Source organism: Ahaetulla prasina, chromosome 3, assembly GCF_028640845.1.
Source record: "Ahaetulla prasina isolate Xishuangbanna chromosome 3, ASM2864084v1, whole genome shotgun sequence".
NCBI classification, from domain to species: domain Eukaryota; kingdom Metazoa; phylum Chordata; class Lepidosauria; order Squamata; family Colubridae; genus Ahaetulla; species Ahaetulla prasina.
In genome coordinates, this window is record NC_080541.1 from 181,612,256 (window position 1) to 181,637,558 (window position 25,303).

The 25,303-nt window shown below is 42.8% G+C and overlaps 1 protein-coding gene across 10 annotated transcripts; it reads left to right on the forward strand.

Annotated features, from left to right (window-relative positions):
• The first annotated feature begins 100 nt into the window (after positions 1 to 100).
• On the forward strand, positions 101 to 25,303 carry TMEM217 (transmembrane protein 217). 10 transcript variants are annotated; one of them, XR_009154600.1, is made up of 7 exons: positions 101 to 216; positions 1,620 to 1,769; positions 14,495 to 14,661; positions 15,228 to 15,344; positions 21,689 to 21,838; positions 22,698 to 22,782; positions 25,164 to 25,303. XR_009154600.1 is itself a non-coding variant. In XM_058178385.1 (5 exons), exons 4-5 carry the CDS (start codon positions 15,342 to 15,344, stop codon positions 23,289 to 23,291), a joined length of 597 nt encoding a protein of 198 aa, XP_058034368.1. In that variant the 5' UTR covers positions 101 to 216; positions 1,620 to 1,769; positions 14,495 to 14,661; positions 15,228 to 15,341; the 3' UTR covers positions 23,292 to 23,583. The 10 variants fall into 10 exon arrangements, 4 of the variants coding, with proteins under 4 accessions (XP_058034368.1, XP_058034365.1, XP_058034367.1 ...); XR_009154599.1 differs by lacking the exon at positions 14,495 to 14,661 and having other exon boundaries at positions 21,597 to 21,838; XR_009154597.1 differs by lacking the exon at positions 14,495 to 14,661.

Below are 25,303 nucleotides of genomic sequence, written 5' to 3' on the forward strand. Positions count from 1 at the left end.
CAAATCGGAGGAATCAGAAGCCTGCCAGAGAATGAGAGGCGGGACAAGAGATCACAAGCGATAAAGGGGCGGGGGCGCGCATGGAGGGGAACAGGGGGGCGAGTCATATGAGCTCCAGGGAAGGGGAAGCGGGAAAGGCGGTTTAACTGTCAAAACCAGGCGCGGGAAGGGAAGAGTTGTGTATAAAGCAGGTCCACCGAAAGTCGCTCCAAGAAGGTATCGATTTGAATATTCAGGAAGTGCTTGAGTTTTGTTTGTTTTTAAAGAAAAAACGAAAAAAGCGCCGGTTACTTGGCCATATAGTCACATTTGAGCGTACATAAGTTTGAAATGGACCTTCTTCCCCTAGCGCTTTGAAACCTAGGGATAAACAGTTCAGCGAGTTAAATAAAAATATAAATACAAAATCAGGTGGAAACTTTAAAGAAATTCATGTTTTGACAGATGGATGGATGGGTGGACAGACAGACATATATTTTTTCTCTATTCAATTATATTCAATTTCTGGCAAGATATTTTTTCGGAAGTGGTTTGTCATTGCCTCCTTCCTAGGGCTGAGAGAAAGTGACTGGTTCAAGATCACCTAGCTGTTTTTTGTGCATAAAGCCTGATTAGAATTAAGGACTCTCAGTTTCAAATTTGATGCCTTAACCACTGGATAATTTTCGACTTCCGTGTGTAATTGACCATGCAATTTTGCTCGTAAATTGTGACTGTTAAGTGTGTTGCCAGTGACCATGCTTGAATTTACAGCTATTATTGGGGTGGTCATTAAGCAAACCCGTTTAATGGGGCATTTTTTTGCAGAAAACAAGAAGTAAACACCGGTTTCTGGCTAAAATACCATAAATTGCAGTCATGTGACTGATGTGTTGCAAAAGGCCATGACTGCAGGCCAGTTGTGTCTTCTGGGATTGGTGGCTGTTGGAACTTTGAATCTGGGTTGTAAATAGTTTTTTTTTCATAATTTTGAATGGTTGCTAAGCAACTGCCCTTGAGGATTACCTGTACACCAAATTGACGCTGGTCCATTATATAGCTTTCTTGTAAAAAGGAAACCTTCTCCTGTTCTTGTAACTACAGTAATCATAGTCCTCAACTTACGACCATAATTGAGCCCAAAATTTCCATTACTAAGCAAAACAGTTGTTAAGTGAGTTTGCCCCCTTTTATGACTTTTCTTGCCATAATTATTAAGTGAATTACTGCAGTCGTTACTGGTAAGTTAGTAACACGGTTGTTAAGTGAATCTGGCTTTCCCCATTGTATTTGCTTGTCAGAAGGCTGCAAAGGGTGATAGCATGATCCCAGAACCCAGCATCTGAATTTTGATCACATGATCACAGGGATACTGCAATGATCATCAGTATTGAAAATGGCTATAAGTCACTTTTTTCAATGCCATTGTAACTTCAGTCACTAAATGAATGGTTGTAAGTTGAGAAGTTTACATGGAGATATGCTTTTTTAATATTTATATGAGTACAGCAGAGGTTTCCCATTGCCTTTTTCTGGGATTATTATCTTTCTTACAACTTCTTAGTATATAACTCTACAATTTCTGGTAATCTTTCTCATTCAAATATTAATAAGGCCTGAATCTGCTTAACTTTTTCAAGACAGTCATCGAAATGGAAGCCAGCATTTATCAGAGTATCCATATTTGCATGGAGAGTTAGCCAGAATCTGCTTGATGTCTTAGCCCTATTTTCCGGTGACCAGCAGTTTGCAAGAATGGATCAGTGGCTGAAAACTGTTTCACTGAAATGGTAATACAAATAATGTAGCAGTACCCTGTTGATGATTACATCTTTAGAAAGATTGAAATTATTTCCATTTAATTTCTTACGTCAGTTATACCCCCTAAGAACCATATCGGAAGTGTCTTGTGTGTGCCTTGTTGTATGACATAATATATATAAATGGCTCAGTGGCTAAGATACTGAGCTTGTTGGTCGAAAGGTTGGCAGTTCAGTGGTTCAAATTCCTAATGCCGCATAACAGGGTGAGCTCCTGTTACTTGTCCCAGATTCTGCCAACCTAGCAGTTTGAAAGCACGTAAAAAATGCAAGTAGAAAAATAGGGACCACGTTTGGTGGGAAGGTAACATGTTTAGTCATGCCAGCCACATAACCTGAGATGTCTTCGGACAGCGCTGGCTCTTCAGCTTTGAAACAGAGATGAGCACTGCCCCCTAGAGTCGGGAACGACTAGCACATATGTGTAAGGGGAACTTTTACCTTTACCTATGACATAATATATAGATGGTTCTCAACATACAGCCACAAAAGACAGTTGTTAAATGAGTTTTGCCCCTTTTATGTCCTTTCTTGCTAGAGTTGTTAGATGAATTACTGCAGTTGTCAAGTGAATTATTTGGTTATTAAGCAAATCTGGCTTCCCCGATTAACTTTGTCTATGGAGATTCTTAATCATCCAAGTCATGGTTGTTCCAAAGGTGCTTTTCCAAAAGGCAAGTGGACTTTCTTGGTTTTTTTCTTTGGAACCATTTCACTTTCTAAAGAACAAGCTTCTTGGATGAGAAACAAAACGTTGTCAAAGAAAAAAAAAAGGCCATTTCTCTTTTGGAAAAGTAACTTTGGAGCACCTATTGACTTTCCTTGTTGGAAATCAACTGGAAAGGCTACAAACAGTGCAATATTATAAATACATGCTAGGTGTCAAGCGTCTAAATTTTGATCACCTGACAATGGGAATGCTGCAAGTGGGAACAGGTGGTCATAAGTCACTTTTTTCAGTGCCAATGTAACTTTGAATGGTGAAAGTCAAGGGGTACCTGAACAGGGGAAGAATTTTTGCTTAAACGTAATCAGACTTTTGAATATATATGATTAATTTTGCCATAATTGCCTATTTTCCAAGTTTGGAGATGACTTGATCCAAGTCTCTTAGGATTTAAAGATTTCTCCTCAAGAATATAATTCTTGACCAGCAGGCTAATGCTAAAATTTGCGATAATGGTACTAAGTACAGTATATAAAATAATTCATGTGATAAATAAATCCTAGCTTATCCCTTTAAGTTTCTAAAAAATGTTGTGTCAAAACCTTGATTGACCAAAGCCATAATAGGTAGTGAAGGCTTGTATCTGTTGTCCATAAATCTATAAATCTAAATCCAAGTCTCATAAATTATGGCTACCATTAGGTATTAAATATACGAGTGACTGAGGGTATGTGTTTGTTTTCCGATGTTGCAGAGCTAGACTCTTATCAGTATAAAGGACATGGAGAATATATTTTCATTATCCACTATTCACTACCATCTGATAAGTACATACTGGTAGTTCAAAAGAATATAAAAATCAAAAATATTAACAATTATTACAGTCAGATTAATATTCCTTATAACTTTTTCCTAGATCATAACAATTTTAGGATATCACAAAAATGTTTTCAACAAAGTATTCCCACTTTATTTATAATAACCCAATGATTTACTCATTCCTTTTCTATACAAATTCCAAAGGTAATAATTTTTAAATATTACTTTTTGTTCAATAGTCTAAGATCTATTAACATTTTTATACAGTTATAATACATTTTCCCATTGTGTACTAAAAATGGGGATCTCTAATTTCTTATTCAATTCAGTCTTTAAAATTTGTATATCATATTGATTTATTGATCAGAAATATTTATAAAAAGTAGAGGAGGAGAGAAAACATCAAAATGCATCAAGAGAAGATGAGACAAAGCATCAAAATCTAGGCAAGATGGGCAGTATATACATTTAATAAATAAATACATTTTCTAGAAATAATATTTTAAAAGGATATAATGGTGATAGGAGATACATTTAATCTTCTATATTTTCAACCCTAAACAGAGCCCAGGAAGGAGAATATATGATAAGTGAAACCATCTGAAATTTGGAATAAGAGAAAGGTTAGGAATGATGATACAGTATACAGGTAGTCTTCAACTTACGACTGCTTGTTCAGTGACCATTAAAATTCACAATGGTGTTGAACAAGGGGGATTTATGATCAGTCTGCATAGTTGTAGCTGTTGCAGCATCCCCAGGGTCATGTATTGGTGATCTGAATGCTTGGGTGCCCTGCTTGCAATTATGACAGCTCAGTGAGCTATGGTCACATGACTGCCATTTGTGACCTTGTCAGTTTCCCAAAAGCAAAGTCGCCCTTACCATCTTTCTCCCAAGGAGGCTGTTAAGGAGCATGAGATTTCAGAGATCTTGCATTCTTTAACACACACACACCCAGCCTTGCCATCCAGCTTGTACATATGAAAAAACAACAACAACAACAATTGAGTTTTAGCTTCAATCTAGGGGCCATATTCCACATCTGGAGTTATTTTATTTTTTATTTTTATTTTTTTTATAAAAAAGTTTTATTTTTACAATCTTATCAAATAATTCATCCAATGTACAGTTATATACAATTAGTCGGGCCTGCCCAGTCACCACCCCCCTTTTTAACCTTCTTCCCTCTTCTACCTTCTTTTACTTTCCAAACCTTCCTCTCCTTCTCTTATCTACCTCCTCTCCTCCCTCCACCCTACACTCTTCTCCCTCTTCTACCCCTCTTCCTTCCTCTTCTCCTCTTTCCTACCTCCTACTCTCTCTTTTTTCCCTCCCCACCGTTCTAAAATGGCAACTGGTCAGACCCGACCCTACATTAATTATATTTATACATCTTCAATAATCCCTGTACATTAACCATCACTCCATCACTAACCTCAACCCCCCAATTCCTTCCCTTTACCCCCACCCCCACCCGACTTCCCAGAACAAAATGCAGGGTATCAAAACTAACAATCATAATCTAAAATAATTCCTAAATTATAATCTCTAGTCTCTCCACGCTTATTCACACTCTCAATTCCCCTCTCCTTCAAAAATATATCTAATACAAATTATTCCTAAATTTACTCATATGCTATTTGATATTTTTTATCTGATACTTATTTTGAATATAATCAATCCACATTTTCCATTCTAAAATATATTTTTCTTGTGTATAGTCTTTCAAGTAAGCAGAGATTTTGCCATTTCTGCCAGATTTGATACTTTAAGAGTCCATTCTTCAATTGTAGGTAATTCTTCTTTCTTCCAATATTGAGCAATCAAAAGTCTTATGGCTGTTATTAAGTTCAGAATCAATTTAGTCTCTATAGCTGTACAATCCATAATTATTCCTAGTAAAAAGAACTGCGGGGTAAACTTAATCTTCTTTTTCAAAATATTCTGCATGATCCACCATACTTTAATCCAAAATGCTTTAACTTTTTTGCAAGTCCACCATATATGATAATAAGTAGCATCTTCACAATCACATCTCCAGCATTTAGCCTGTACATTAGGATACATACATGACAATTTTTTGGGGTCTAAATGCCATCTATAAAACATCTTATAAAAATTTTCTCTCATATTTTGCGCTTGTGTAAATTTAACATTCCTCACCCAAATTCTTTCCCAAGTTTCCAACATTATTAGTTGCTGAAAATTTTGTGCCCACTTAATCATACAATCCTTAACCAAATCAGTCTCTGAATCTATTTCTACTAATACATTATACAACCTCTTAATATGCTGTTGACCTTGATCTCTCATTTGTTTTAACAAATTATCCTCAATTTGCTTAACACCTATTTTTTGATCTAATTTCCATCTAGCTTGTAGTTGTCCATATTGGAACCATGTATAATTTTTCCCTTCTTCCCCCATCTTTTCTCTAGATTTTAATTGTAACTCCCCCTTTTCCATACAAAGAAGTTCTTTATAAGTAACTACCGTATATACTCGAGTATAAGCCGATCCGAATATAAGCCGAGGCACCTAATTTTACCACAAAAACTGGGAAAAACTATTGACTCGAGTATAAGCCGAGGGTGGGAAATGAGGCAGCTACTGGTCAATGTAAAAAATAAAGATAGAGCCAAGTAAAATAACATGAATATTTATTTGAACGAAAAACAATAAAAGTGCAAAAGGGGGAAGGAGGATTCCCAGCTTTAGAAAATTTAGAACTACGCCGCCTTTGGTATGACCTGAGCATAGCTCATAAAATTATCTGCTACAATGTACTTCCTATCAATGACTACTTCAGCTTCAACCACAACAATACACGAGAACACAATAGATTTAAACTTAATGTTAACCGCTTCAATTTAGATTGCAGAAAATGTGACTTCAGTAACAGAGTTGTTAATGCCTGGAATGTGCTACCTGACTCTGTGGTCTCTTCCCAAAATCCCCAAAGCCTTAACCAAAGACTATCTAGTATTGACCTCACCCCATTCCTAAGAGGTCTGTAAGGGGCGTGCATAAGAGCACCAGCGTGCCTACCGTCCCTGTCCTAATGTTCCCTTTAGTTGTATTCCTTTTATGTATTCAATTCATGCTTATATTTATATAATTATTTAATATGTATTTGACAAAATAAAATGAATAGAATAGAATAGAATAGAATAGAATAGAATAGAATAGAATAGAATAGAATAGAATTTTTATTGGCTAAGTGTGATTGGACACACAAGGATCTACCACTTCTTTGGATGCCCTTCCCAAATTGAACACTGCAAGCATGAAAATGAGTCCTCCTTTAGCTTCCAAGGGACCAGGGTGCCTCTGAAGGTCAGTGCTCTAAGTACTAAGAACCCAGCACAAATCTAAGCCTGTATGCACACCAACAGTGAAAATACCCTGCACAGTGTCTCTTGGAAGAGAAGGTTAATTTTCATAGACGTTGGGGTGGCTCTTTTTTTTTTTTTTTGGCAGGGCAATAAGGGTCTCTAATATCATTAAACCCACTTTAGAAGTCTCTCTGTGTGTGTGTGTGTGTGTGTGTGTGAGAGAGAGAGAGAGAGAGAGGGAGGCTCCGGCTGAGCAAAGCGGCGGCGGGGAGGCCGCGGGGGAAACGCGGGAAGTAGTCGGAGATCTGCTTGATGGGGCGGATGGGACCTGGGCAGACGTCGATGGCCATGTGCTCCTGGATGCTGATGGGCGGCTTGTCGCCTTTGCGGTGGCTCATGCAGGTGGCGCCCGGGGAAGGAGGCGGCTGCGGGGGCTGCTGCGGGAGCCGCTGGTGCTGCTGGTGCTGTTGATGCTGCTGCCGCCGTTGCTGCCGCCAGGAGAGGCCGCCGCCAGCCCGGCCCTGCGCGCGGCGCCCGGCCACGCTGCTGGCTGCTGGAGGAGGCGGAGGGAGGGACGGAGGCGAGCAGCGGCGGCGGCGGCGGCGGACAGCGGACGGCAACGGGTGGGCGGTGGAGGGTGATGTCACCGGCTCTGCCCAGCCCTGCCCAGGCGAGGCCAGCAAAGGGCCGGGCGGGGCGACCGAGGCGGGCTCGCAGCCCAGCTGAGCCGCTACGGAGGGGAGGGAGGCGGGCCGGCTAGGCTCGGGAAGGCAAAACGGGAGGCGTTCGTCACCGGGATAGACTGCTGGGATCCACCGGGATAGACTGCTGCTGGAGCTGGAGGCTCAAGGAAAGGAAGGGAGAGGAGGTGGTGGAGCTCAAGGTTCTTTAGCCCTAGACACCTGCCCCGCTAGAAGGGAGGAGATCGGGCCGCCAGTCTCCGGAAGGTAGACGGGCCGGATTCTTACTCGGATAGACTGCTGCTGGAGCTGGAGGCTCGAAGGAAGGAAGGGAGGCGGCTGAGAACGGCTCGTTAAGGCTCTTCCAAAGCAGCCCTGCTGAACCGCCACGGAAGGGAGGAGAGCGGGCCGGCTAGGCTCGGGAAGGCAAAACGGGAGGCGTTCGTCACGGGATAGACTGCTGGGATCCACCGGGATAGACTGCTGCTGGAGCTGGAGGCTCAAGGAAGGAAGGGAGAGGAGGTGGTGGAGCTCAAGGTTCTTTAGCCCTAGACACCTGCCCCGCTAGAGAAGGGAGGAGATCGGGCCGCCAGTCTCCGGAAGGTAGACGGGCCGGATTCTTACTCGGATAGACTGCTGCTGGAGCTGGAGGCTCAAGGAAGGAAGGAGGCGGCTGAGAACGGCTCGTTAAGGCTCTTCCAAAGCAGCCCTGCTGAACCGCTACGGAGGGGAGGGAGAGCGGGCCGGCTAGGCTCGGGAAGGCAAAACGGGAGGCGTTCGTCACCGGGATAGACTGCTGCTGGAGCTGGAGGCTCAAGGAAGGAAGGGAGGCGGCTGAGAACGGCTCGTTAAGGCTCTTCCAAAGCAGCCCTGCTGAACCGCTACGGAAGGGAGGAGAGCGGGCCGGCTAGGCTCGGAAGGCAAAACGGGAGGCGTTCGTCACCGGGATAGACTGCTGCTGGAGCTGGAGGCTCAAGGAAGGAAGGAGGTGGCTGAGGACGGCTCGTTTAAGGCTCTTCCAAAGCAGCCCTGCTAAACCGCTACGGAAGGGAGGGAGAGCGGGCCGCAGTAACTGAGAAAAGCCTGACGAGGCGGCTGGGCTACCTTCTGGCCTCATGAGTCGGCCGTCTGTCCGTCCGTCACTTCTCGGCTCGGCAGCGGTTTTGAAAAAGGTTCGTCGCTGGGTTTCGGGACTTTTGTTTTTTTTTAAAAAAAAAAAAACACCACCTTCCCCTTTTCTCCCTAGTTGGGGGCGTTTTCCCAGTTCCCTGTTTTTTTTTCCCCCTTGCCTGTTGAGGTTTACCTGGCAAGGTTCTTGCGCTTCCCCTCGACCTCCCCTCCCTCCCTCCGTCCCTTTCCCCTTCCCCCCTCCCCTCCCCTCCCCTGTCTTGTTTGTAGCCCCAGCGTCCCCTTTCGGTTGTATTTAAATCCAGAGCTTGAAACCTCCTCAGTGGGAGGAGAGGAAGCGTCTTGATTTGGCAGCTGACCGCACTTGCACGGGCTGGGTAAGGAGAGCCCTAGACGGCCTGCGGCGCCGGGGAGGAGAAAAGAAGCAGCCAAGAAAAAGGGGTGGGGTGGGGTGGGGAAATGAATTTAGGAGGCGGCGTGTGTGTGTGTGTGTGTGTGTGTGTGTGTCTGCGCGCCGTCCCGAGGAATGCCAGCTATTTCTTTGAAGGGCGGTGTGTAGCCAGGCGCCTCCTTCCTTCGCTTGAAACCCGGAGGGTTTTCACTCTTCGCTCCCCGCGTGTGTATTTGTCAACAATTATAACTCTTGATCGGGTCCCTTGCCTTGCCTCGCCTCCTCGTGCCCTCTCTGTCAACGCTGTCAACAATTATAACTAACGCGGGTAATTGTGCGTGAGGGGTGTGCGCGTGTGTCCACATAGGAATAAATGCATGCGCGCACTAACGAGAGCTAGCTGCCTGCGGTAGAAAGGACTCGCTGCAAGAGGAAGGGCTGAACGGCTTGGCTCGAGTATAAGCCGAGGGGGCGCTTTTCAGCACAAAAAACGTGCTGAAAAACTCGGCTTATACTCGAGTATATACGGTACCTCCATCTTTTGATATATATTTATATTTTCTATCATGTGTCTCGGGTTTGCCCATATTGGAATCTTTCCCTCTAATTTGTATTGATATTTCCTCCAAACCCTCAATAATGCATTTCTAATTATATTATTTTTAAATATTTTATCAACTTTCTTATCATATAATAAATAGGCATGCCACCCATATAACAAACCATAACCTTCTATATTCAGAACTCTTTCTTCAGTTAAATTAATCCAATCAGTAATTAATGATAAAACAACTGCTTCATAATACAATTTTAAATTAGGCATTTTAAGACCCCCCCTTTCCCTTATATCCTGCATTACTTTTAATTTTATTCTTGGTTTTTTGCCCATCCATACAAATTTACTAATCCCCTTTTGCCATTCCTGTAATTTAATATCATTCTTAAACACCGGTATCATTTGAAACAAAAACAAAAACCTGGGCAAAACATTCATTTTATAGCCGCTTATTCTTCCCAGCAAAGATAGTTGTAACTTCTTCCAACTCTCATTTCTTTCCATACCTTCTGCCACAATACCTCATAATTATTTTTGTATAATTTAACATTTGAAGCTGTAATATATATTCCTAAATATTTAACCTTTTAACGATTTCAAAACCTGAAGTTCTTTCTAACTCTTCTTTTTGTTGTATATTCATATTTTTAGTTATCATCTTTGTCTTTTGCTGATTCACCTTAAATCCAGATACTTTACCATACTGACCAATTATATCTTTTAAACCAGTTATTGAGTATATTGGTTGAGATACAGTAACAACCAGGTCATCTGCAAAAGCTCTTAATCTATAATCTTGATGTTTAACTCTAATTCCCTTTATTCGATCGGAACCACGTATGTTATTCAGAAGAATTTCTAAAGTTAAAATAAAAGTAATGGGGACAAGGGACATCCCTGTCTCGTCCCTTTCTCAATTTTAAAAGTTTCTGTTAACCCACCATTTACTATTATTTGTGCTGTTTGCTTCTGATATATTGCTTTAATTGCACGAATAAAATAATCCCCAAATTGCATTTTTCTATTACTTTAAACAAAACTGCCAATCCAATCTATCAAAAGCTTTTCAGCATCCAAAAAGGAATGCCGCTGATACTTGGTTGTTTGTTCCAAATATTCAAGTAAATTTACGATTTGCCTCACATTATATCTCATCTGCCTACCCTTAATAAATCCTGACTGATCATTATGAATTATTTGATTCATCACTGGCATTAATCTATTAGCCAATATCTTGGTAAATATCTTGTAATCAGTATTTAAAAGTGATATAGGCCTATAATTCTCTGCTTTAATACCATCTCGATCTTCCTTCGGTATTAACGAAATAAAGGCTGTCCTCCATGAAGGGGGAACATCTCCTCCCATTTGAATTTTATTAAATAACTCTTTAAGTGGTTCAACCATCTCATTTTGTAAATTTTTATAATAAACAGCTGTTAAACCATCTGTTCCTGGTGCTTTACCGATTTTAAGTTGTTTGATTGCTAAGAAAATTTCCTCTGAAGTAATTAATTGATTCAATTCTTCTCTTTGATTTTCTGTAAGCTCACAAATATTTTGTTGTTGTAAATATCTTTCTATTTCTGTATCATCAACCATATCCCTAGAATATAACTTACTATAATACTCTAAAAATGCTTTTTTAATCAAGTTCTTTTGATAAACTTCCTTACCCCTATATTCTATTTTATCAATCGTTCGTGATTTCTGTTTTTCCTTATTAAATAGGCAAGCCATCTTCCTGGCTTATTGGCATTATTAAACGATTATGTTTTACATATTGTAAATTAATTGCTACTTGATCTGCCATCAACATATTAAACTGACCTCTCAATATATTTATTGATTCTTTTATTTTACTATTTCCTGGGCTATTTATCAATAATTGTTCTTTCTTTTAATTTCCTCTTCCAGTTCCTTTTCTTTTCTGCAATTTATTTTGTATTTAATATTCATTTGTATAAGATTTCCTCTCATATAAGCCTTACTGGAGTCCCAAATCATCTCTATAGATGTCTCTTTTTTCATATTCATAATAAAAAATTGTTTCATTTTGTTTTTACATTCATTTACATTTTGTTCATATTTAAACAAATTCTCATTCAACCTCCATGATCTCCTAGCCTCCTTTTCCCGATCAAATTCAATCCAAACTGGACTATGATCAGATAAAGTTCTTGAACAAATCTTCGTCTTCTTCACTCTAGAATACAAATCATTAGTAATCAAAATAAAATCAATCCTCGAAAATGATTGGTGCCTATCAGAAAAGAAGGTAAAATCCCTCTCTTCTGTATTATGTTCTCTCCAAATATCTCTTAATTCCAAGTCCTCCATCATATCAAAAAAAGCCTTTGGTAATTTCGCCCCGCTTGATATCTTCCTTAAGCTTTTTTTGTCTTTTTGAGTATCCAACACACCATTCCAATCACCCATTAATATATATGATTTATAATCCCAAAATACTATTCTTTTATGTAAAAACTTGAAAAAATTTTCTTGTTGTTGATTTGGAGCATAAACTCCTATTAATAATGTCTTCTTTCCCTCCAACAAGAGTTCAATAGCAATGTATCTTCCTTGCTTATCCACCTCAATTAATTTTGCTGATATATCCTTCTTTATATATATAACTAAACCATTTTTTGTGTCCAAAGAGGAGGCAACAAATGTACTCCCAGTTTTGAATTTATCAAATATTTCTGGTCTAAAGATCTAATATGTGTTTCTTGTAAACAAGTAATGTCATTTTAAATTGTTTCAAATAGTGAAATACTTTCCTTCTCTTCTGCGGTGAATTCAAACCATTAACATTCCAAGATAATAGTTTAATTGCCATTATCGGCCAAAGGAAACTTTTGGAACACTAGCCGCAAATCACATTTTGCTTTAGGCCTTGCTCCTCCCACTGTTTCCGTTGTAGTAGTTGCCAGTTGTTGTTGTGCCTTCATCTCTTGTTCCTTGCGTTTAGCTCTTGTCAGCCTTTGTTCTTTTGAATCTGGACCCGTCATAGGTATTTCCAACACTTGTAATAAATCTTCTTCCATCGCAATCTGTTCTTGAACCTGCTTCACTTCTCTTTCCTTCACTTCAGTCTCCTTTCTTCTAGCATCCAGTGGAGAAAGACTTCCAACTTTTAATGCCTCAACATAAAATTCTCTCGCTTTTCCAACTATATTGAGACGATGTACTTTCCCTGCATAATATACTATTATACCAGTTGGAATATCCCATCTATATTCAATCTGACGTTTTTTAAGTTCATTCACCAGGAAGGCAAATTCCTTTCTAGCTCTTAACATTTTTGGTGGAATTTCCTTTAATATTAAAATATCCTGACCAGCAATCTGAATCTTCTCCCCCTTATATGAGGCTTGCAAAATCTGATTTCTCACTGTTCTATTTGTAAAATAAATAACAACATCCCTTGGCAACTTTTTTTGCCTTGCTATCCAAGAATTCACACGATATATTTTATCAATTTGATAAGCCACATCTGCTGGACGAGCTGCTAATATCTCAGCAAATACTTCAGAAAAAATTTCCCTTAAATCCTCTTCTTTATTCTCTTTCAGACCACGAATTCTTAGAGCAAATTCCATATTTCTGTATTGTATCAAAACTATTTCATCCTCTGTCTTTTCCATTTTACTTTGAAATTCAGCCATTTTATTTTCTAATTTTAAATTACATTGCTTAATTACTTCAACCTCCTCTTCTAATAAAATCACATTCGTTGCCAAACTTTGTACTGCCATTACAAATCCTTCTTTAACTTCTTTATTTCCACTTGAATTTCTGATATCTGCTCTTTCATTTCAGACATCTCATCAGTTATAACTTTAAATTTTCTTCTATAAAGCCTTTTAAGTTCTCTTGTAACGCCTCTAAATTCAATGTTCTAGTCTCTGCTGTATGAGCTGGAGAGGCACCAGCTGATAAAGTTCCAGAGCTCTTTGTTACAGTAGACTTTAATTGTTTGGCTGCCATCTTCTATAAAATTATTTATTTATTTATTTCCAACTTAATATTCACTTTAAATCTTCTTAACTTCTGAAAACACAGTCTTTTAAAGCAGTATTTAAAAATCTCCTAGATTCTATCAGCAGGCAGCAAAGAGTTAAAGCAGCAAGTAACATGCAAATTACCAACTGCAGAGGCACACGCTGAAAGTATCACTTTCGCTTTCCACTCGTTAACTTGTTAACAATTCGCCTCCATTTTCTTGCTGTTTTCAAGCTTGTTACAAAGTATCGGGGAATCGGCTTGGCTACTTGCTTAAAGTTCTCCCACTTTCGTTCTGTCCGGTATAATCCTTTATTGTCCAAAATAAATCTCGGCGTTTGGTCGTGGTGATTGGTTCCGCCAAAGCAGAAGAATCCTCGGATCTGGAGCACTTCGGGTTACTGGAGGGAACTTAACCCTTCAAACCCCTTTTTTCTCAGGGGCTTTAGGGAAATTCAACCTCTGCCCTCAGCTCACCCCTTCTCCTTCTCCCGAAGAGGGGGTTTTCCGAACCGCTGGACAGCAGATTTAAGCTGTCCTAGCGATTCCACATAATCCAGAGGTTGGTGATCGTAAAGATCACCGCCATCACCTACGGTGCCAAACCGGAAGTCCACATCTGGAGTTATTTTAGAGGGTATATAATTTACTCAGAGTCTTTTCGGGTATAGAGCAGTGTATGAACCCAAATAAGTAAATAAAAAGTTTCTGTAGCTGTAAGTATACAGACAGTCCTCGCTTAGCAACCACTTGTCCAGTGACTGTTCAAAGTTACAATGGTGCTGAACAAGGAGACTTAAAACCAGTTCTTGAAATTGCGGCCATCATAATGTCCCTGCAGTCAGACGATTGTAATTTGGGCACTTGGCAACCTGCATGCAATTATGAGGTTGCAGTCTCCTGTGGGTCACATGATTGCTATTTGTGACCTTCATTGCTGGCTTCAGATAAGCTGGCGCAGAATGCGGCAGAGCAGGCTGTCCTTAGGACCCCTATTGTGGCTCATGTCTCACCACTGTTCCTCAAGCTGCATTGATTGCTGGTTTGCTTTGGGTGCAATTCAAAGTATTGATAATCACTTATAAAACCCTTCATGGCATGGGTCCAGGTTACTTGAGGAACCGTCTCACTCCAATGGGACTGGCTCGCCCCATCTGTGCCGGAAGTGAGGGCATACTGTGGATCCTGTTGGTCAAGAAATTTTGATTGGTGGAGTCCAGAAGAAGTGCCTTGCTGGCCATGGCTCCTACCCTTTGGAACATCTTACCCCCTCAGGTGAGATTGGTTCCCAGCCTCATGACTTTCCATAAGAGCCTTAACACCTGGTTCTGCCAAATGGCTTGGGGTCCCTATGTTTCACAGTGGAGGTGGTTGACTAATTAAAAGCTAATCTCCTCTGCTCCCTTGTGTATTCAACTCCCTCTTTCTCTTATCTTATGTTAAAGATTTTATTTTATCTGCTCTGTCATTTTAAGGTAAAGGTTCCCCTCGCACATACATGCTAGTTGTTGCCGACTCTAGGGGGCGGTGCTCATCTCCATTTCAAAGCTGAAGAGCCAGTGCTATCCGAAGACGTCTCCGTGGTCATGTGGCCGGCATGACTCAACGCCAAAGGCGCACGGAACGCTGTCATTTCACATCCAATGATTTTAATGTTTTTTTAATGTTTATTATGCAGTAAGCAGCCCAGAGTAAATTTGAAATAATAATAATAATAAAAAAGTGAATGTGATAGCTGGCAAGAAGTTGCAAGTTTTGGTCACATGATGTCACATTTAATGAGTGCGTGCCAGAACTGATCACATGATTTTTCACTTTATAACTTTTCTCTTCCTTTACAGAAAGGATGTAAGGATGATGTTCTGGTTCTATAATCCAGCAGTTAAGTAATCCAAAAAAGGAAATGCCTAGGACCTGATAAATAATGATTTTCTGATAACAGAATCAGACTTACCATGGTGAGAAAAAAATTAACTTTAATTTTGCAAGAAATTAATGAAAGCTGAGATACATAAATCAGTAAAAATTCTGAAATGCAAGGAGACCAATCTAGATCTGAATAAGAATAATCTTAGAGTGAGAAAGGGATATTCTCACTCTAAGAATAGAGTGGGGATATTAATGATTTTGATTCCATTCCATTCCATTCACATTTTTAAAATCCAGTTTGTTAGATGCAAAACATAGGACTGAAAATTTTAAATATTCCACGATTCAATTTAAAAATATGAGTTGTAATGATTTCCACCTTAAACAAAAGAACGAGTGAGTCACAGTAAAGCTTTTATGAGATTTTGATGCAGTTTACAATTCAGAGTGCCTACCCATTGGATGCAAAGATAAATATAACAAAGTGTAGACTGAAATTTTAATTTTTGTGGTGTCATACATCCATTTAAAAAATTTTTTAAATTGTTATATCTCCGTCAAGTCAGATTTCTATAAAGTTCTGGGGATCCCTTAGGACAGGGACAAGCAATTTAGGGCATCAGATATTTTGGAACTACATCTGCTTTAATCTGACAAACATGGGGATCATTGGATATTTATAAATTAGAGATTTTCAGATGACTTATGTTTGACTTAAGATAAAGTGCCCCAGAGGTTAGCTTGCGATCCTATAAACTACCATGCCTAGATGGCATGGACTGTGCCCATGATGGTGAACCTATGGCACGTGCAGGCCGTCACCCCAGTTCATCTCCGCCACGCATGCACACACATTTCCCACTGGACAGCTGGTCTTCAGGTCTCTGCCGCGCATGCTCGTGGGGGTGGGGCGCGTGCAGGGGGCGGTGTCTGTGTAGGGGACCACGCATGCATGGGGACGTGGCACATGCAGGGGCGTACATTTGCAGGGATAGGGCACATGCATGGGGCCTGCATGCACATTGCATTTTGGGGGTGCGCGCACACTTTGGGCACTCTGTCCAGAAAAGCTTAACCATCACTGGACTACGCCTTTGGTTTTTTCCCCTGTAATTTCTGAATTTGAGAAAATGTGATTGTATTTCAGGAAATGAAATTTGCTCTGCTCAAATAAAAATGTCTAAAATATATTTTTATTTGTCCTGTAAAGTTACAAGAATTCTGTTCAATATTATGTATATAGAGCAATGCTTAACACTGATTTAGTTAGGATGGCTCTCAGCCTCTATGATCTACCGTATATACTCGAGTATAAGCCGATCCGAATATAAGCCGAGGCACCTAATTTTACCACAAAAACTGGGAAAAACTATTGACTCGAGTATAAGCCGAGGGTGGGAAATGAGGCAGCTACTGGTCAATGTAAAAAATAAAGATAGAGCCAAGTAAAATAACATGAATATTTATTTGAACGAAAAACAATAAAAGTGCAAAAGGGGGAAGGAGGATTCCCAGCTTTAGAAAATTTAGAACTACGCCGCCTTTGGTATGACCTGAGCATAGCTCATAAAATTATCTGCTACAATGTACTTCCTATCAATGACTACTTCAGCTTCAACCACAACAATACACGAGAACACAATAGATTCAAACTTAAAGTGAACCTCCAATCTAGATTGCAGAAAATGTGACTTCAGTAACAGAGTTGTTAATGCCTGGAATGTGCTACCTGACTCTGGTCTCTTCCCAAAATCCCCAAAGCCTTAACCAAAGACTATCTAGTATTGACCTCACCCCATTCCTAAGAGGTCTGTAAGGGGCGTGCATAAGAGCACCAACGTGCCTACCGTCCCTGTCCTAATGTTCCCTTTAGTTGTATTCCTTTTATGTATTCAATTCATGCTTATATTTATATAATTATTTAATATGTATTTGACAAAATAAAATGAATGAATGAATGAATAGAATAGAATAGAATAGAATTTTTATTGGCTAAGTGTGATTGGACACACAAGGAATGAATGAATGAGTGAGTGAGTTACTTCAACAACATTGTCTCACAGAAATTGACAATACAACTGCAAGCATGAAAATGAGTCCTCCTTTAGCTTCCAAGGGACCAGGGTGCCTCTGAAGGTCAGTGCTCTAAGCACTAAGAACCCAGCACAAATCTAAGCCTGTATGCACACCAATAGTGAAAATCCCCTGCACAGTGTCTCTTGGCAGAGAAGGTTAATTTTCATAGACGTTGGGGTGGCTCTTTTTTTTTTTTTTTTGGCAGGGCAATAAGGATCTCTAATATCATTAAACCCAAGTGTGAGGAAAAAGACAGCAGCTAAAATGTTAAGGCCAGTTGTGTGACCTTCTCCAATACAGTTGGCCTGGCTGTTTGCCAAAACTTAAAACACCCTCCCATCCCCCCCTCCCTGCTAAAGCTTCTTTCTTAAAACAATTGTGGTCTTTGCCTTTCATGTCGCTCAACCTTTCACCTGCCAGGTTCCTAGCCCTTCACCCTTGACCCACTGCTGTGTTTGCTTAGCATTGTGCCAATCGACTTTAGAAGTCTGTGTGTGTGTGTGTGTGTGTGTGTGTGTGTGTGAGAGAGAGAGAGAGAGAGAGGGAGGGAGGGAGGGAGTGCAAAAGGGGGAAGGAGGATTCCCAGCTCTAAACAAAGGGAAATCCCGGAATGCCAGCGCGAAAGGCGGTGCTCGCCTCCTCCCTTGCTCAAAAGCCCCAATAACCTTCACCAGCAAGGCAGACCCCACGGAAGGAAGGGGCCGGGCTGACTCAGCGAGCATCTGGCTGAAGAGCAGCTGCCCCAGGTCGCCCAGCACGGTGAAGCACGGAGGGAGAAGAAAGAATGAAAGAAGGGGAGGAACGGCCCCTCCTTTCTCTCTCTCTCTCTCTTCCAGCGCCGCGGAAGAGAAAGGGACTAGAGCACACAGGCGCGCACACACACGCCCAGCTTCTGAAGCACGGAGGGAGAAGAAAGAATGAAAGAAGGGGAGGAACGGCCCCTCCTTTCTCTCTCTCTCTCTCTTCCAGCGCCGCCCAACAGAAGGGGACTAGGGCGCGCACACGCACGCCCAGCTTCTGAAGCACGGAGGAGAAGAAAGAATGAAAGAAGGAGGAACGGCCTCCTTTCTCTCTCTCTCTCTCTTCCAACGGGAAAACGCTCTTCGCTATGGGGAGAGGAGGGAGGGAGGGAGGGAGGTTGGCTTGCTTATTCAACCCTTCCCGGCTAGCCATCCAGCCCTTCCCAGGAGAAGGCGAGGAGTTTTGGGCGAGCGACCTTTTTGCTAGAAAGCAAAAAGCGGCTGCCCCAACACCACCAGTTGGGGCGGGAGCCGGCTGAGCCGCAGTAACTCCCGCCAGGCCATGCATTGGCGCGGGGAAGCCCTGGCGGTGCAGTCCTTCTCGGCTGAGGGAGGGAGGGTTTCCCCGACCGCGCGAACTCGCCGCCGCGAGAGCCACCCCAAAGGCCAGAAGAAAAGGTCATTCCATCGGAGTAATGGAGCGAAGGCTCCTTCCTCTCCCGCCTTACCCATGCTGTGCGAGCCCGGCTGGGCTGCAACCCCGCCGCCGCCGCGCCTTCCTCAGCCTCCCGGGGCTCGCGCTCTAGCAGCCGCCAAGCTCAGGCCGGACTCGGCAGCTCCCCATCAGCACTCGCACGGCGCGATTCGGGCAGGAGGAGTCGGGCTCGCTCCGTGGCGGTGGCGGCGGCGGCGGCGGCGCCACCGCCACAGAGCGAGCCCGACCTCCTGCCCGAATCGCGCGTGCGAGTGCTGATGGGGAGCTGCCTTACCCATGCTGTGCGAGCCCGGCTGGGCTGCAACCCGCCGCCACCGCTCCTTCCTCAGCCTCCGGGCTCGCGCCTAGCAGCCGCCAAGCTCAGGCCGGACTCGCAGCTCCCCATCAGCACTGCACGGGCGCGATTCGGCAGGAGGAGTCGGTCTCGCTCCGTGGCGGCGGCGGCGGCGGCGGAGGCGCCACCGCCACAGAGCGAGCCCGACCTCCTGCCCGAATCGCGCCGGCGAGTGCTGATGGGGAGCTGCCTTACCCATGCTGTGCGAGCCCGGCTGGGCTGCAACCCGCCGCCACCGCTCCTTCCTCAGCCTCCGGGCTCGCGCCTAGCAGCCGCCAAGCTCAGGCCGGACTCGCAGCTCCCCATCAGCACTGCACGGGCGCGATTCGGCAGGAGGAGTCGGTCTCGCTCCGTGGCGGCGGCGGCGGCGGCGGAGGCGCCACCGCCACAGAGCGAGCCCGACCTCCTGCCCGAATCGCGCCGTGCGAGTGCTGATGGGGAGCTGCCTTACCCATGCTGTGCGAGCCCGGCTGGGCTGCAACCCGCCGCCGCCGCTCCTTCCTCAGCCTCCGGGGCTCGCGCCTAGCAGCCGCCAAGCTCAGGCGGACTGGCAGCTCCCCATCAGCACTCGCACGGCGCGATTGGGCAGGAGGAGTCGGTCTCGCTCCGTGGCGGCGGCGGCGGCGGAGGCGCCACCGCCACAGAGCGAGCCCGACTCCTCCTGCCCGAATCGCGCCGTGCGAGTGCTGATGGGGAGCTGCCTACCCATGCTGTGCGAGCCGGCTGGGCTGCAACCCGCCGCCGCCGCTCCTTCCTCAGCCTCCCGGGGCTCGCGCTAGCAGCCGCCAAGCTCAGGCGGACTGGCAGCTCCCCATCAGCACCGCACGGCGCGATTCGGGCAGGAGGAGTCGGGCTCGCTCCGTGGCCGTGGCGGCGGCGGCGAGGCGGCGGCGGCGCCACCGCCACAGAGCGAGCCCGACTCCTCCTGCCCGAATCGCGCGTGCGAGTGCTGATGGGGAGCTGCCTTACCCATGCTGTGCGAGCCCGGCTGGGCTGCAACCCGCCGCCGCCGCTCCTTCCTCAGCCTCCCGGGGCTCGCGCTCAGCAGCCGCCAAGCTCAGGCCGGACTCGGCAGCTCCCCATCAGCACTGCACGGCGCGATTCGGGCAGGAGGAGTCGGTCTCGCCCGTGGCCGTGGCGGCGGCGGCGGAGGCGGCAGCGGGCGCCACCGCCACAGAGCGAGCCCGACTCCTCCTGCCCGAATCGCGCCGTGCGAGTGCTGATGGGGAGCTGCCGAGTCCGCCTGAGCTTGGCGGCTGCTAGAGCGCGAGCCCCGGGAGGCTGAGGAAGGAGCGGCGGCGGGGTTGCAGCCCAGCCGGGCTCACAGCATGGGTAAGGCGGAGAGGAAGGAGCCTTCGCTCCATTACTCGATGGAATGACCTTTTCTTCTGGCCTTTGGGGTGGCTCTCGCGGCGAAGCTCGCGCGTCGGGAAACCCTCCTCCTCAGCCGAGAAGGCTGGCGGCCCTGCCCAGCCCTCTCACTGCACCACCAGGGCTTCCCGCGCCAATGCACAGTCCGCCAAGTTTGCGCCGTCCGCCCACCAGACACGGGAATGGGGGCCGGCCTGGGGCGACAACCCGCGAGACCTCGGCGGGCCCGCTCCCGCCCCTCCCATGGGAGTCCGCTCGGTACCCCCTCCTGTGCGGGGTTCCCGAAGACGTAGACTCGAGTATAAGCCGAGGGGACGTTTTTCAGCACAAAAAACGTGCTGAAAAACTCGGCTTATACTCGAGTATATACGGTATTTGTTTACTTCACGAGTCATCAATAAGAGCTTGATGTAAAAGACTTATAGATAGTATAATTCTTGCTAACAACTAAGTATCAGGAATGAGCAGAAGTATAATCCTTCCATACATTTTTTCTGAGTTGAGTCTAGAAAAAAAATTGCCAAGAATGTTAAGGGAAGTACCTTTGGAACAAAAAAGAGGAAGTGTCGTATCATGTATCTTGGATAATGACAAAACGTATCAGAAATAGTATGCTTTGTGTAACTAGGATTTTTTTTTTGTCCTCATGCACTTACGAAATTTGCTGATTGTGAGCAAATGGCTTAAATGTATGTGCTATGCTTATAGGTTGAATTTATAATAAGTAATGGCCTGTTTTTAGAAGCCGCTAGACAATCCCACAAGATCTTGTTTCAGGCATCTCAACTGGACTTATTCATGCCAATCCGCCCAAACTCTGAGTGGATCTGAGGGATTTTATGTGCAGATAGCAAGTATATTCTTCACAGCAGCCCTGCAGATGTTCTTGAAGCCCTTACTTCTTCAGCAGGGACCATGTCTCCTTAAACAGGGCTTTTGAACAACTATCAGCAGGTGTAAAATATGGAGAAATAGCAATTGTTCACTGCCCTTATTACCACAATGTAAACCATAATATGGGTTTTTACTTTTGCTTGGGCAGATTCACTCTTCATCTTCCTACATTGCCTCTCCAGACATGCCTCTTTTGCTTCATCTCTCACAGCTCCTCAAATAAAGTTCACATTGGGATCATCACAGGGGGAGAGACTACACAAGGGCAATCGGGTTGAAACCTGTTCCATTTGCCCATTCCAGGTTGCAACTAAAGCTTCAGCTCAATTGCCCACCAGATTCTTGGGGAAAATCCCAGGCTCCCTCTGGAATCCAGCTGGATTCATCAGTTGGAATGGGCTAATCTAACAGGCCTACCAACAACTACATCATGCAGGAAAGCAGGACCAAAAGGTGGGTAGTGTTAGAGAATCTCCAGGGACAACTAGTGGAGATTTCTTCCTACTTCATATTTGGTATGGGCACAATCTCTGATGCAACATAACAGCAATGATAGTATCAGCCCTTCTGCTACACAAGCCTTTTCCAACATGATGCCTTCCTAGTTTTATTGAAAATGTAACTTCAGTATTCCCAAATATTACTGGCTGGAAATTCTGGGCATTAAAGTCTCAAATCTAAAGGCATATGATTGAGAAAACTTGTTTAAATTGTGAAAAAATAGTGACACACTCTGGTAGAGAGAGGTTCCTTGAGGATGGTCTCCAACACCAGTCTGAAAGCTCAGAAGATGAACCCTCTGGTCCTGGTGTCTGACCCAGATTGAATCCTACAACATTGTCCTGGGACACATATATTCGCCTTCATTTGTGTGAAAAAATGATACAAGTAAAGACTACAATTTTAAAACCTATAGAAAAATAGCATATTCATATATTGTGCTGAGCCATAACATGATTTGTTTGGTTTTGATAAAAGGTTACGTGGTGTTTTTAAATCATCCTTGTTAGGTTTAACATATAGCAACCAATTGTAGCTAATTGATCATAATTAAAACCTAAACAATTCATTAAATACTTCCCTAGTGGCAATCTCCAAATAGATTGGATCATATTGGCTATCATACAGGATAGAAATTGTGCTGTTGAAAGGCATCAATTTGGGAAAACATTGAACAGTAGAATGCAAATAAAACAAATATGCAACTCACATTTTATTTTTTATACTAACGTATTTAATTTTTCTCCCTAGATTTCTTTATGTAGCTCTGGTAATTTTTTCCATATTACGTGGATCCTATTTTTTTTTCCAGGCAATTATTTCTCCAGACACAGTCATTCCCCTGTTTGGTGATGGCATCTGTGGCATAACACCGAGAGCAGGATCAGTTGTTGCTGGTGTGTACATGATCTTAATGACCAATATGTATCTTATATTTGAGTTTCGACACTTAAGCCTTGCATCAATTGAATTGTCAAAAATTAAAGTAAAAGGCTTAACCTGGATTATTCTATATTGCTATTATACAGCAATAGTTTTGGCTTTTATAACTTATCCCATATGTTTTTATTATTTATATTGCATCTATAAGAAAAAAACTATAGGTTTTTATGTATACTTTAGTTGGATAATCTTTTATGATGTAGTCAACATAGTTATTGTAATCTTGACTAGCCAGATTGGACATCTATCTACATTTTCAATCAGTCCTTTAGAATGGTTTGGATTGGCCGTTAGGATTCCTGTGGATTGTTTTTGGCTTTGTTTTATTATAACGTATGTTATGTTGCTTGTTGAAGAAAAACATGCAGGGTGGATGTCAATGAGGCAAAGGAGGACATCTAGATATATTACCGAACCTCCTAAATTTAGACTCGGTGTAAGTGTCAAGAGAGTTCAGTGGTAGCTATCAAAATACTGTTCTATGCAATTATGAACATCAGGCCTGCACAATACCTGGCATATGAAAAAGTGGGCAATTAATATATTCCTATCTATTAGTTATCCAATATCTTTGCCTATTCAGAATAATGAAATTAGGGTGACTGTCAGAATATATTCTAAGTTCAGAACCAATATATGTATGTACTAAGTAATGCTTCACATTGTTTTACTTCATTATCTTATTGAGTTAATCTAAATGTCTTTAATAAAGATAAATTTCATAATTACTGTACTTGGGTCTCTGGGCTTTTTTGTACCATTGAGGACAAGGATTTAATTAGGGCAGGATGACCATTCTGTTTCCAGCCTATAATTATACTAGATGTATCTTTGAAAAACAGGACAAGAGATTTGGTGGAGGAAAAATACCTCTAATAACGTGAAATATTTTGATGTGTACATATACAGATAGTCATCGATTTACAACAGTCCATTTAGTGACCGTTCAAAGATACAGCAGCACCGTAAAAAGTGACTTACAATCATTGTAGCCCCCACATAATAATATGATCAAAATTCAGATGCTTGGCAACGGACTCATATTTATGATGGTTGCAGTGTCCGGGGGTCATGTGATTACCTTTTGCTACCTTCTGACACACAAAGTCAATGGGGAAGAAAGATTCACACAGCAACTTTTCACTAACTTAACAACTGCAATGATTCATGTAATAATTGTGGCAAGAAAGGTCATAAAATGGGGCAAAATTAACTTTAACAAATGCCTCACTTAGCAACCAACTATGGCGGCTCAATTGTGATCATAAGTCAATGACTACCTGTATTAAAGACACAATGGGAATATTTTACTGCTAAATGCTTAACTTAGATCAACTACGGGTAATTTGCTTTCTATAGGTCAAACTCACATAGTCTTATGTTTTTATAATAAATACAATATATGGGTTATTTACAGAAGAAATGTAATTAGTAGGATTAGGTATGTAATCCTTTAGAATAGTTTCCTAACAATTATTTTCCCTTTGGCAGAATGTACTATAAAAAAATGTTATACGGTAAATACAAGATACAGTACTGTTGGGCAACCCTTGACTTCCTATATTTTTTGAATTTCAATTCTCAGTATGGACAGAGTCCAGGAAAGAAGGGCAAAATGTAATCCCCTCAAAATGATTAGCTTTTCTATAAAAATACTTTTCCTGTTGCTGAATTAATGATTTTCAGCTGACAAAGAAATGTGAATCCATGCAGAATTTTGAAAGTGCAATGTAATTTTATGCTTATGGTAGGTAGATAGTACAGTATATGGAACAGGTTTTGCACTTCAATAGATCCTTGAGAAAGGTATGAAGGTGACAAAAAGAATGTCTATTGTATATGTATTGATTTAGAAAAGCATATAAAATTAATAGTTTTTAATTATAAAATGTTTTATGTGAGTATCAAATTGGAGTTTGGTTGCCAAATGTGGTAAGGACAGATGTAGTAAAGGCAATCTGAACTTGTGTGAGGATAAATGGAATACTTAGCAAGTAAGATAAGGATGTGTGATGTTGTTTAATATTTTTATGGATAAGTGTACAAGGAATGCTGTAAGCTTAGAAGTGTATGAATCAAGCATGTGAAAATATTTGTACTTTTGCTACCTATGATGTTGTGTTGCTGGCTGAGAACATGAATGGTAATCCAACTCACATTGGAGGGCAAATACTTTCGTGGATTTTACTTTGCAGCAGATTTATTTCACACCAACCTTGAGTTTACCAGAAGCAATGAAGACTAAAGTACCTGATAGTTCAGCCATACAGATTCAAGTTGCAACTGACTTAGAAGAACTGTCTTGAACAAATAAGTGAGTCTTCCTTCTCCCTAGAGCGGTGTCTGCAACCTGCGACTCCGGAGCCACATGTGGCTCTTTCATCCCCCCTGCTGTGGCTCCCTGTCGGCTGAACCCACCACTGGCTGGCCCTGCCCCTTGCCCTCCCCTTGCAGTCACTCCTCTCCTGGCCTGAG